The sequence below is a fragment of the Heteronotia binoei genome, chromosome 3 (assembly GCF_032191835.1).
Source record: "Heteronotia binoei isolate CCM8104 ecotype False Entrance Well chromosome 3, APGP_CSIRO_Hbin_v1, whole genome shotgun sequence".
NCBI lineage: Eukaryota > Metazoa > Chordata > Lepidosauria > Squamata > Gekkonidae > Heteronotia > Heteronotia binoei.
This window is the reverse complement of record NC_083225.1, coordinates 71,164,646-71,177,233: the sequence shown is the minus strand read 5'-3', so window position 1 is coordinate 71,177,233 and position 12,588 is coordinate 71,164,646. Positions and strand designations below refer to the sequence as shown.

At 39.5% G+C, this 12,588-nt stretch overlaps 1 protein-coding gene across 4 annotated transcripts in view; it reads right to left on the bottom strand.

The window, feature by feature from the left end:
- REPS2 (RALBP1 associated Eps domain containing 2) overlaps nucleotides 1-12,588 on the bottom strand; it is a 155,791-nt gene that overhangs the window by 58,827 nt on the left and 84,376 nt on the right. For all 4 annotated transcript variants that reach the window (XR_009555183.1, XM_060234022.1, XM_060234023.1 and 1 more), the window contains 3 exons: nucleotides 9,710-9,784; nucleotides 7,510-7,552; nucleotides 3,731-3,867 (listed from right to left, as the gene is read on the bottom strand). Coding sequence is in view for 3 of the 4 variants with exons in the window: in XM_060234022.1 (XP_060090005.1) it covers nucleotides 3,731-3,867; nucleotides 7,510-7,552; nucleotides 9,710-9,784 (255 nt within the window). In the remaining variant the exon portion in view is untranslated. The remainder of the gene's footprint in view (nucleotides 1-3,730; nucleotides 3,868-7,509; nucleotides 7,553-9,709; nucleotides 9,785-12,588) is intronic.

The window sequence follows — 12,588 nt, the reverse complement described above, 5'->3', positions numbered from 1 at the left end:
ACTATGCCATAATGCGTGTAAAGATAATGGCCCAAAGAAGTCAGACTTTGTCAGCTAATCAGGGTCAACCATGGTCAGTACTTGGGTAGGAGTTCACTAAGGAAGCCTAGGGCTGCTATACAGAAGAAGCCATTGACATACCGTGGGTACTCATCTTTTGCTTTGAAAACCATAACGGGACACTGTAGGTTGGTTGTGACTTGATGGCACTTTATTATTACTACTAATTTGAGATCTGTATTATCCCAAGTTAACTACACACTCCATATCTCATCAAAACATGGTCTGTGTATCAGCACTCCTCTGTCTGTGCATCCCTGATTTGCAGGTGACACCACCCTGGCATGATCAATCTTGATGTCTATAGCTCAGGCTCCTTCTAACCAAGCATTACATACTGCTCATGGGAAGTGTGCTATGTCTCATTCTCATAGCTGTAAGGTCTGTGGATTGAAGATAATGCACCTCACAAGAGTTTCTGTCCGAGCTCCATGAGAGCACTGAAGGCCCCAGTTCCTGGTCTGAGGAGTGCCTCTCTACCTTTATCAACTGATGCCTCAGGGTGCTCACCAAAAGCTTTATGTATGCTGCTCAACCAACTTTAACTGCACTGCTGTTGCCATAGGGGCCATCAGCTTGCTGCTTAGTCCTGATCAGAAAGGAGTTGAGGTTATTAGCCAGCTCTTTAATCAGTCCTTATCTGACCACCCCAGACATAGTTCATCTGTATGTGCTGATGCTGGACACCGGCACACCTCCCCATCCGCAGGCTCCTAGCAACCTTCATCCCTCCCCCAGCTTGGGCGAGGGAAGTAGTTGAAGTGCCATTATCAAGGACACACATTATGACATATTAATTGTTGCTAAAATTGTTTACATTTAAACCAAAAATATGCTAGCAAATTTTGTACGTGTCTACAGTGTACACAGGAATTAGCAGTAACTAATATTCTGGGCTACCGGCACACCTCCCCATCCGCAGGCTCCTAGCAACCTTCATCCCTCCCCCACCTTGGGCGAGGGAAGTAGTTGAAGTGCCATTATCAAGGACACACATTATGACATATTAATTGTTGCTAAAATTGTTTACATTTAAACCAAAAATATGCTAGCAAATTTTGTACGTGTCTACAGTGTACACAGGAATTAGCAGTAACTAATATTCTGGGCTACCTTATATAAAAAAATTCCATACTACTTATTTTGCGTAAAAGTTTATCTTTCATTCTAGGAAAATAGTGAACAAATTGAGAAATCTCAGAGGCTTTTCATTCTATACATTTAGAAGGAGTGAAAAGCTGTTTTAAGACAATGTTTTATCACTCAGAAAGGGAGAATATTTTATAAGTTTTTTAGTGCCTCCCTCCAGATTTCCAAAAGCTCCTGACATTTTCATGCTAAATATTTTGACTGTGAAAAAGAAACTTTCCTCAAGAAGCATTTAATTCATTCTAAAATAGAAAAATATATCATATGAGGGTTTTCCCAGTGCTTCTTAAAATTTTTCTTTTTAGTTGTTGTTGAAAAATTGCAAAAAAATCCTGGGGGAAAAATCAGGGGAAACTTCATATCTCTATCACACACACATTACTCATATATAGCTCAAGAAATGCTCAGTATCATCAGTTGCTCAATAAATGGCAGGCAAAAACACCAGGGACACCAAGTACCCAGTAGACCACAGTATACGGCCAGCCTGCTGTTAACCCTAAACTAGAATAATACAGGTTTCTTTGTCAGTTAAGTAAATTGTTTTAGATATTCTAGAACTCAGTTCCTGGGTTATATAGAGCAGAACAATAACACACTACTATAAAGCTTTCGTGCGTTGTCTTAAGCACACTTCATCAGATGAGGGGATCAGGTATTGTGAGCTGAAATACAAGCAGTCTGGAAAACTAACTGGTCACATAAAACAGTGTGGCTAGGCCATTTGGTCTGGATAGCCATAAAAAGTAATAAAATTCCCTGCCAAAAGGTGTTTCTGCAAATCTAGGTGAATCACAAAAGGACATTTATATCCAACTTGTAGCCCACCCAATCTACTTATCAACATCAATTTATACATATTAAACATCATTCTAATCTGCCATTAGAAAACAAGAATACATAAAATGAAAATGGGTTAAGTATATGTAATGAGATAAATAGCCAATATCCCTTATTTGAGTATGTCAATATAAAACATTATTCTGATACACTATTATAAAAGAGAAATACATTGGAATACTGTGGATGTATAGCTATACTCACTAACAGTGGGTTTAGCATATGTAATGAGATAAAAAAACCAAGTCCCTGTTCAGTCCCGGAGAGGTGTTTGTTCCAAGTTTCATAATAATTTGTAATTCAGCAATTTTTCTCTCCATTCTGTTCTTGAAGTTCCTTTGCAGTAAAAGAGCTACCTTGAGGTCACCCATTGAATGCTTTGGAAGGTTAAAGTGTTCTCCCACAGATTTCTCAGTTCTGTAATGCCTAAAGTCAGATTTGGGCCATTTATCCTTTTGGCGTAGGGTTTGTCCTGTTTGCCCTATGTAGAGAACTGAAGGGCACTGTTGGCATTTAATGGCATATATAATGTTGGAAGATGAACAAGTGAATGAGACTGAGATCGTGTAGTTAATGGTTAGGCCCAGTGATTTGTGTTGTCTGGGTGTATGTGGCAGCAAAGTTGGCACTTGGGTTTATTGCAAGCTTTGGTACCAGTGTCCATGCTCAAATGAGATACTGTATTGTTGTGGGTGAGGAGTTGTTTGAGATTAGGTGGCTGTCTGTGTGCAAGAAAAGGTTTACCCCCAGTACTTTTGAAAGAGAGTTGTCACTTTCCAATAGAGGCTGTAACTTGTTGATGATACGTTGAACTGTTTTAAGTTGAGAGTTGTAGGTGACCACAAGTGGTGTTCTGTTATTATCTCTTTTGGGTCTGTCTAGTAACAGGTTTTCTCTGGGTATCATTCTGGCTTTGTTAATCTGTGTCCTGACTTCATCAGGTGGGTACTTAAGTTCTAAAAAGGTTTGGTGTAGATCCCTCAATAATAAATAAGAATTATTTATTCTTGTTTTCTAATGGCAGACTAGAATGATGTTAAATATGTATAGATTGATGTTCATAAGTTGATTGGGTGGACTGCAAGTTGGATATACTTGTCCTTTTGTGATTCACCTAGATTTGCAGAAACACCATTTGGCAGAGAATGTTATTACCTTTTATGGCTATCCAGACCAAATGGCCTAGCCACACTGTTTAATGTGACCATGTGACCAGTTAGTTTGCCAGACTGCTTGTATTTCAGCTCACAATACCTGATCCCCTTGTCTGATGAAGTGTGCTTAAGAAAGCGCACAAAAGCTTATTTTCTGGATAAAAATTGGTTGGTCTTAAAGGTGTGACTTGATTCCTGCTTTGTTCTACTGCTTCAGACCAACACGGCTGCCCACTTGGATCAATCACACTACTAGAAAGGTGAAGGACAAATGACTGATTCACACCTGCATGTATTGCAACTAGGTAGCAATATGAGAGTTCTCTATGCTGGTCTGCAATAACTCATTCAAACATTCAACATCACAGCAGTCAAAAAAGAACTCCACATGGGTGAACAAGCCCTAATTTTATGTGCAAAGTAGAGGGAAGATGTTTGGGTTATAGCTTCTTCAGTTATATCTAAATGGCACTATACATTTTGGAAGATGACATAAAGGCCAAGTTTAAATGACTGTGCAACTTTACCTTGTGTGTTTTGCTGGAACATTCTATTTAGATCTAAGGAAGATGCTCTGGAATGTGATTTCTGTGGCCTTGGTGGAGGAGTTGGAGGTTCTCCCCCTTTTTTCATTGCATCTTCAATAGATGTGCTAGAATAAGACCTTGGGAAAAGAAGACAAAACAAAGGGAGAAAATTACTAGTGCTTTTAATACCCAGTGCACTGAAATAAATAGGTATTGGAGAATCAGTTTTGTAGATAAGTATTTTCCTTTTTTTTTTTTGTATATAGCTCCTCAAGTTCGGGTGCAAGTGGATTCTCCATGGGTCAGTCTATTCCACAAGACCAAAAAATAGTGGGGAGGGGATAGTAAGTCAGAATCAGCAATACTTGCTCAAAAGGCCTCAAAAGCTATGCAATCGTTTCACTGAAGCACCTATCAGGGTTTAAAAGAGGAGAGCTTCCTGCCTATCTGTAGGGATGAGGCAGTTGTGTGTGCAGCAACACAGCAGCTGCAAGAGAAGGAATTTTTGAAGTCCACAGGAGTGAAGAATGTGCTGATGCACTGAACTGCAGAATGGGGGGGGGGGCTCCTGCCTTCCCCCACCCCCATTGTTTTCTCAAGCTGAAACAGTCTCAGCAGTGTGTTCTTGGTACAACTTTGGAGATGCACAGCATTCCCTGCATGCACATCTCCAAAGTTATGCAACAATTTCTACAAAGGCCATTGCAGCAAGGAAAGACAGAATTTCAACCAAGGCCAGAACTGGATTCATTGAGACTTTTATGCAGCTGATGTTTGACTGCAGAGAAACTGAGTTGTGTCTGGAACTCCAATCCCTCTTGTCCAAAAATGTTATGTGATGTTTGGCCTTCACTGTGGAAATGATGTGGGATAACTGTCCTGACCTGTATGAGTGCCCCTATGGGTCCATCTATCTTCCCACATATCTGTAAATAAAACGAATACTACAAGAATGTTAGGGGGGGTGGGGGGTCAGCCACCAGCGAGCCTGCAGCAAGCGTGGACTATTGCACCCTTCTTAAATCTTCGTTCGCGAAGCCAAGGCGAGAGAGAGAGAGAGAGACAAGAATGTTAGTAAGTCTCCAGCATTCTCTGCTCAGAAATGAACCAAGCAACTGCTGGATCTTTGCATTGCTTGAGGAAGTGGGATGCATGTACCAACATGAGATGAAAGGATAAGCCTGCAAGCAAAGAACATGCTTTCTGCTGTTACTATCATAGTATTTTTCTCTGGAAGATTGTGGTCTTTACTCCAATGAGTACTGACAACATGGAGGTGCTATAACCGCCTCTAATACATTAGACAGATGAGGACAAGAAAAAATTGAAGCAGAACAGCAAAAACTTCCAATAGATGGGGAAAGTACATAGCAACTGTTGACAAACAGGCAGCAAGAGAGAGACTGATAACACAAGTACTTGCTTGTCAGAAAAGCAGGCTGCTTTTATCATTATATTTTGATACCAAGCTAACACATTTCTTTTTAAAAAAATCCTAATGATATCTATCCTGGGCACCAATCCAAGACTGATTAAAACCAAAATGACACTGGAAAGGATGAACACTAATTTGACTTGGGAGATTTTTACAATAAATGTAGTATACAAGCCTGCTTCATATTATAGTTTGATATTAAAAATTAAAAAGGTATTTTACAAGGTCACACATCCATGAAGTTACATTAGCTGTCCACAACCCTGCCACAAACCTCTGATGGGGAGAGGCCATACGCATACCCTGCTTCTTAAGTTCTGCAGAGCGTTTTGCTTTAATGTTTGCAGGTAAATTACTTTTTCTGAACAACAATTTAGCCAGTCTCATTTTAAAAATACAGTTAACTAAAGTAATGGTACTTTAAAAAATACCAGAAGATAAAGAAATACCAATTTTAGAATTCTGTAGAATAGCTCCATACATAAAGCCAGTCCATAATGACAGCAACTATTCAGCAAGAATAAGTTCACAAGCATGTCTTATACTGCATTACTTTATTAAAAACCAATAAGGATACACAAGTATACATTCTCTTCAGAGTGAATTCTATTGCTTTGGGGGCCCAAACAGAAATCCTAAAGCAACGTTTCATTTTCTTGCTACTTTTTGTACATATAGGGCAGGGGTGGCCAATGGTGGCTCTCCAGAAGTTTTTTGCCTACAACTCCCATCAGCCCCAGCCAGCATGGCCAATGGCTGGGGCTGATGGGAGTTGTAGGCAAAAACTTCTGGAGAGCTACTGTTGGCCACCCCTGACATAGGAGACTAAGAGTATGATAAGGGGATATTTAAAAAGTAGCCATTTTGCAATGCTCCTGAAGCTCACGGGAATAAAAAGCATTTCCTGAACAATCAGGTAAAATAAAACAGAAGTCCAGTGGGATCTTAATGATTAACAACATTTAATCCAGCATGCACTTTCACAAGTCACAGCTCACTTCTGAAAAATCATGATGGAATAAAACAACGTTGCACTTACTTATAACTGACGTTCATTGATATCTTCTGTACAGACACACATTGGGCTTGTGCAAGCACAGTCCCAATGTGGTATTGCACTGAAGATGGAAGATGAAATATTGTTAGTTATTAAGTGCTACTGGACTTTTACTTTGCTACGACAGTAAAACAGAGTTACCCATATAAACACCCTTTTTTCTACTGGGACCCCATTTCTCAGGGGGGTTTTTTTACACCCATCCTTTTCTTTGCTTCATCTTGGTTTGAACTGCTTCAGGAATTTTATACTTTGCCTATATCACTGATGTCGACACTGGGCAATAACCAAGATCACTCCACTTAAAGACAGAATTTGTAAATGGCTGGGAAAAGTAAGTTTTTTTAAAAAAAAACATTATTTGTGTGTTCTGTACAACAGCTTGGATCCAAAGTATCCCATGTGCAACCTCTCCTCAAGTCCTCTACCACCTTTCCCCTCAAGGGTGCAGACTCCTCTACTAATTTATTTGCCTTGTTCTTGAGGAACAGCTTTTCAGTGGTCCAGGGACTCTAGTGGGAAGGATGGTGGGAAAACTTTGGTTTGTGTGCAGAACACTGTCATAGTTCTTTGAATCCAAGTCAACAACCGTTCTCAGAATTGAATACAACACGCTGACTTCATTTTTAGTAACTGTTATCAAAAATCAAAATTTAATCAGTAGACATTTTCCACAGCTCTTTTCATACGAAATTCATGTATGACTTCTCACCCATTGAATATATTCAATATCATATACAAAACATCAAAGAGTATTCCATACCTTTTTGCTCATTTTAAGGACTACTTTATTTTTTAAAATACTCTTTCCCTCTCAGGCATCCTCTCACTTCTAATACCTCACATCAAGTACATTTTCTGTATAACATTTTCTAGCAATGGTTTCTAACATTTGATTGTTTTGAATTTATCAAACATCTGCCCAGGTCCGAATGCTAGTTACACTCTAACATCATATGCAATTGGCTCACATTGAAAATGCCATTAGACACACAGATATACCAGGTATCGCTGACAGTTCTCCTGATTTCTAGATGGTCTAGAACTGCTAGCTGGTCAGTGACTATAGCAGGCTGACCTCCATTATATATAACGAAATCTGTCATGAACTGGCATGGTGGTAAATCTTGTACATAAGGCAAAGTTGTTTTTTCACCCGAGTTAAGAAAATGCAAAAATAACCTCATTGCTTCTAAAGAGATGACTTAAAGAACATCTCATAGATTAGAAGGAAAAGGTAGATAAACACCCAAAAAATGAAGAATTCATAATTTTCAGGTTGCTTACCTTGACCTTGGTCTTGCTTTGAGAGTGGTTGATTCCTGAACAACTGTAACAAAAGATCACTTGTCAAGGTCATTTCTAGGCAGTCAGTATTGATTATGCTTAATGAAGAATAATTGTAAACATATGCAGTCTGTGAATGGCACTACTGGGGTCTTTCCCTATTTTTGATTTAAGTTTTATCTCTATTCTAAATATATCTGGAGTAAATAACCCTTTCAGGCAATTAATTTGAGGTCACAGGTGCCATTCTTTTTTAGCTGTGTAAAGAACAGTGAATCTGACAGTGACCAAACTACTTGAACTCTAGCAACTAAGTCATCATAACCAATGAATGAGATCCCTAGAAATTCCCAGCACTGACCATAGAACAGGAGATGGCAGTCAAGTCTGGTACTGTAGTCTCCCACCTCCAATCAGATGGTAAAAGTTATGTTAGGACGTGATTGTGTTAGTGAATTAACGTATGGGGAGTTAGACATTGCTATGCCTCATTTATTCAGAGGAACATCTTGGACAGTCAAATGAGAAAAGAACATGGACAGAGAAGATGCAGCAGAATAAATGAGACAGAGTATTCTGCATGTAGAAGTTGCCTCATAAGGCTAGGAATTAACAGCTCAATTGTGATAGTGCATATTCTTTTTTAGTCTAATAAAGGTATTCTCATCCTTATAAATTAACATCTCTTTTGCAAAATGAATAGAATGCTTTGAGAGAAACCTCCTTTTAAAAAAGGTTTCTGAAAGGTTATTGAAAAACTACTTGAACATGTTTTCTCCCACTGGTTTTGCCAATGAACGCCTTTCTACATGATATTAACTTTCTCCTTGACACTCCAGTAACAAAGAACCATGCAGCCCACCAACACATGTGGTGCAGCCCACAGTCCTCATGACAAATCTGGTGGCTCATCAGTTATTGCTATACTCCATGGCCCTGATTAGCTTTGGCTCTCAACAGAAGCCAGCTCAGAAGTATCAGGGCAGCTGGGTGCTGATGAAGCAGTGCTATTGGAGTTGCATGGCAGCACTTAGGCAAGCTGTAATGAGGTGCAGATATCTGCAACAGTTCCCAAACCAACTATGCAGGGGATTACTGGTGTCTGCAGACCAAAGGCCACACAACAACTGATAGAAGGGGGGTGGCAAACATAAGGATTCTTCATGGTTTGTTCATGTAATAGCCAAACTTACAATTTGTTGACAATGTGGGGTTTTTAATTTAAAAAAATTCTTTTATTCTAATATGTCGATCTGTTGAATGCAAATAGAAACAGAATGGGACTTACCATTTTATTAAATTCTATTAAATACAAAGTTTAAAAAGATAATATGGTAAACTTTATGTCTTTAAGGCATCCGTTTTAAATGTGATATGAATTCAGACGTCTAGTACCAGGCATTGAGACCCTTGTGCAAGACATTTTGGGTGAGGTTCCAAGTTCTCAGCTTCCTTGCTTCCAACCCCAGAGATGTTTAGAAGAAACAACTGAAGATGCTTGATGCAAACCTGTATGTGATACTCATCGTGTCTGGACCTAACCAATATCTGGATGAGAAGCTTCCTAAGAATATGTACCATTTAGGGGTGTGCACAAAAAAAAAATTCAGCTAAAGTTGGATTTGGGGATATTCAGGGGTAAAAGTATTTGGGGGGCAAACATCCCTGAATATCAGCTTTGGTGCCTGAACCTGATTCGGGAGATATTCAGGAGATATTCAGCTATCCCAGCACAGAAATATTTCATTGAATGTGCTGGTACCAAACAGCAGAGCCCTGTGCTAACCTAACAGTGACCAGCCCAGTGGCACAGCCCTACCAACTACTGCCCAGCAGCTGAACCCAGTGCCCTTGTGGCCTGGGTATACCAAAAGATGAATGGACACAAATCTGAAATCAAGATTCACAAAGCTGAGCAACCTGTTTTACTGCAACATCATTTCAGAAACAGACTGGAGCAGGAGATTGCTGCATTACAATCTTTACACTCATTACAAAACTTGTGTAGTGATATGAGAGGCCAGTATCTCTGTTGGGCCCTGGGGGTTCCATTGCCCTGAGTTTTGTAATCATACTAAACACAGTTTTATTTAGAAGTACTAATTAATTAAATGGAAACTGCCCCCTTGGTAAGTAGGCTCAGAATATTAGAATATCATAACAGGACAATGCCTGTTTTCAAAGAGTTGTATTTCCATACCTGTTTTAACAGACAAGTGCTGAGATACTTTACATTCCTTTGGTATTGTCTGGGCTGATGCACTAATTTTTAGACCTTAATTAAAACAAGAAGCAAAAAATTATTTAGTATTGATTATAGCTATTAATAAGTACACAGATCCTACAAAGCATTGTGTCTTACGTGTAGTTATAAAAAGAGGATATATTCTGTAAAGATCACAAAATATATTTAAATGATAGAAAATTAATTCTTCAGAGCCATAAAACAAATAAAATACAGAAAATTAATTCTTCAGAAATGCCTATTTGAAACCCCATTAATGAATCTGTTGTTACCAAAAAAAGAGCCATGAATGTATAGATTCTAAAGATGTCAAGAGTTACACTTGAATCATCATAACTGTAAATAATCAAAAGGATTCTGGACTACAGTGTATCTTCATTGAGAATGCTTTAGCTATTCATATGCTAGCAATTTGGGAAAGAACTACTTGCCTATCTAACATGTATACCTTCTAGGAACAATCCACCAAGCACTATGGCTTCATAATTATGGATGCTTTCAAATACACACACACTAAATAACACACTTCTAATCCACTTTCAATGCACTTTTCAATTGGATTTTACTGTGGGAAACGGCAAAATCCAGTTGCAAACAGTCACTGAAGTGAATTGAAACTGCATTACTTAGCATGAGTGAAAGTACTTATTCTGAAGGTGTTATTGAGGAGTCTTGCTAAGCTAAAGAGTTGTAAAATAATTAGGGTTTTGTAGAATCTTTCGGGCTCAAGTGCCCTGTTCTACTGGAGAAAGTTTTTCCTTCCAGACGTTTCGTTCTTGTTTAGTTGTAAAATAGCAATAAAGGGTAGGTTTGGTGCTTGGAATTCAGCCTCCTTCATCTTTCAGGGAGGTACAATTAAATATATGGGATTAGTACCTAAGGTGTATTTAACCCTATGACAGCACCTTAGTACAGTTTACAATATGTAGTGGCTCCTCTTAATAAGTAGCGGCTTCTCTTAATCCTGCCTCTTTCATGGTTTTGTTTGAGCCATAAAACAAATAAAGAACAAGAAAGCATCAGTTTTTGCCCAAAACAGTAGCATAAGAGATGTTTTACCAATTATATTGGCATAATTCGAACATGTCATGAATGGAACAATGTATACATAGCACAGAACACTAGTTGTGCATGTGATATGTTTTTCAGCACATGCACCATTTGGAACTCAATGTTTATTGTTCCATTTCTCTGTGCAATTCTGAAAGTTCTAAAGCAGGATAAAAAACATGGCCTGACTTGTGAGGGGGATAGGTTGTGACCAAAAGGCACAGTTAAGCAATGACATGATTAACTTTGCTGGGATACACACACAGTCCAACTAAGATATCTGAATGGGCCCTAAATCTAGCCTCTTGGATTTCCTCCTTTGTTTGTTAACCTCCTTTGGTTAACAAACAAAGTAATGGAAGCTGTAAAAGGTAAGAAGGACTCCTTTAAGCGGTGGAAAACCAGTCCAAGTGAGATTAGTAAAAGGGAACACAGGCTGTGGCAAATCAAAAGCAAGACTGTGATCAGGCAGGCAAAAAGGGACTATGAGGAGCATATTGCAAAAAACATAAAGACCAACAATAAAACTTTCTTCAAATATATTAGAAGTAGGAAACCAGCCAGGGAGGCAGTGGGGCCCTTGGATGACTATGGGGTAGAAGCATCACTGAAGGAGGATAGGGAAATGGCTGAGAAGCTAAATGAATTTTTTGCCTCCGTCTTCACTGTGGAAGACGAGAACTTTTTGCCCTCCCCAGAACCACTAATTTTGGAAGGGGTGTTGAAAGACCTGAGTCAGATTGAGGTGACAAAAGAGGAGGTCCTACAACTGATAGACAAATTAAAAACTAATAAGTCACCGGGTCCGGATGGCATACATCCGAGAGTTCTGAAAGAACTCAAAGTTGAACTTGTGGATCTTCTAACAAAAATCTGTAATCTTTCATTGAAATCTGCCTCCGTTCCTGAGGACTGGAAGGTAGCAAATGTCACCCCCATCTTTAAAAAGGGTTCCAGAGGAGATCCGGGAAATTACAGGCCAGTCAGTCTGACTTCAATACCGGGAAAGTTGGTAGAAACCATTATCAAGGACAGAATGAGTAGGCACATTGATGAACACGGGTTATTGAGGAAGACTCAGCATGGGTTCTGCAAGGGAAGATCTTGCCTCACTAACCTGTTACATTTCTTTGAGGGGGTGAACAAACATGTGGACAAAGGCGACCCGATAGATGTTGTTTACCTTGACTTCCAGAAAGCTTTTGATAAAGTTCCTCATCAAAGGCTCCTTAGAAAACTTGAGAGTCATGGAGTAAAAGTCTTGTGGATCAAAAACTGGCTTAGTAATAGGAAGCAGAGAGTCAGTATAAATGGGCAGTCTTCGCAATGGAGGACGGTAAGCAGTGGGGTGCCGCAGGGCTCGGTACTGGGTCCCATGCTCTTTAACTTGTTCATAAATGATTTAGAGTTGGGAGTGAGCAGTGAAGTGGCCAAGTTTGCGGATGACATTAAATTGTTCAGGGTGGTGAGAACCAGAGAGGATTGTGAGGAACTCCAAAGAGATCTGTTGAGGCTGGGTGAGTGGGCGTCAACGTGGCAGATGCGGTTCAATGTGGCCAAGTGCAAAGTAATGCACATTGGGGCCAAGAATCCCAGCTACAAATACAAGTTGATGGGGTGTGAACTGGCAGAGACTGACCAAGAGAGAGATCTTGGGGTCGTGGTAGATAACTCACTGAAAATGTCAAGACAGTGTGCGTCTGCAATAAAAAAGGCCAACGCCATGCTGGGAATTATTAGGAAGGGAATTGAAAACAAATCAGCCAGTATCATAATGCCCCTAT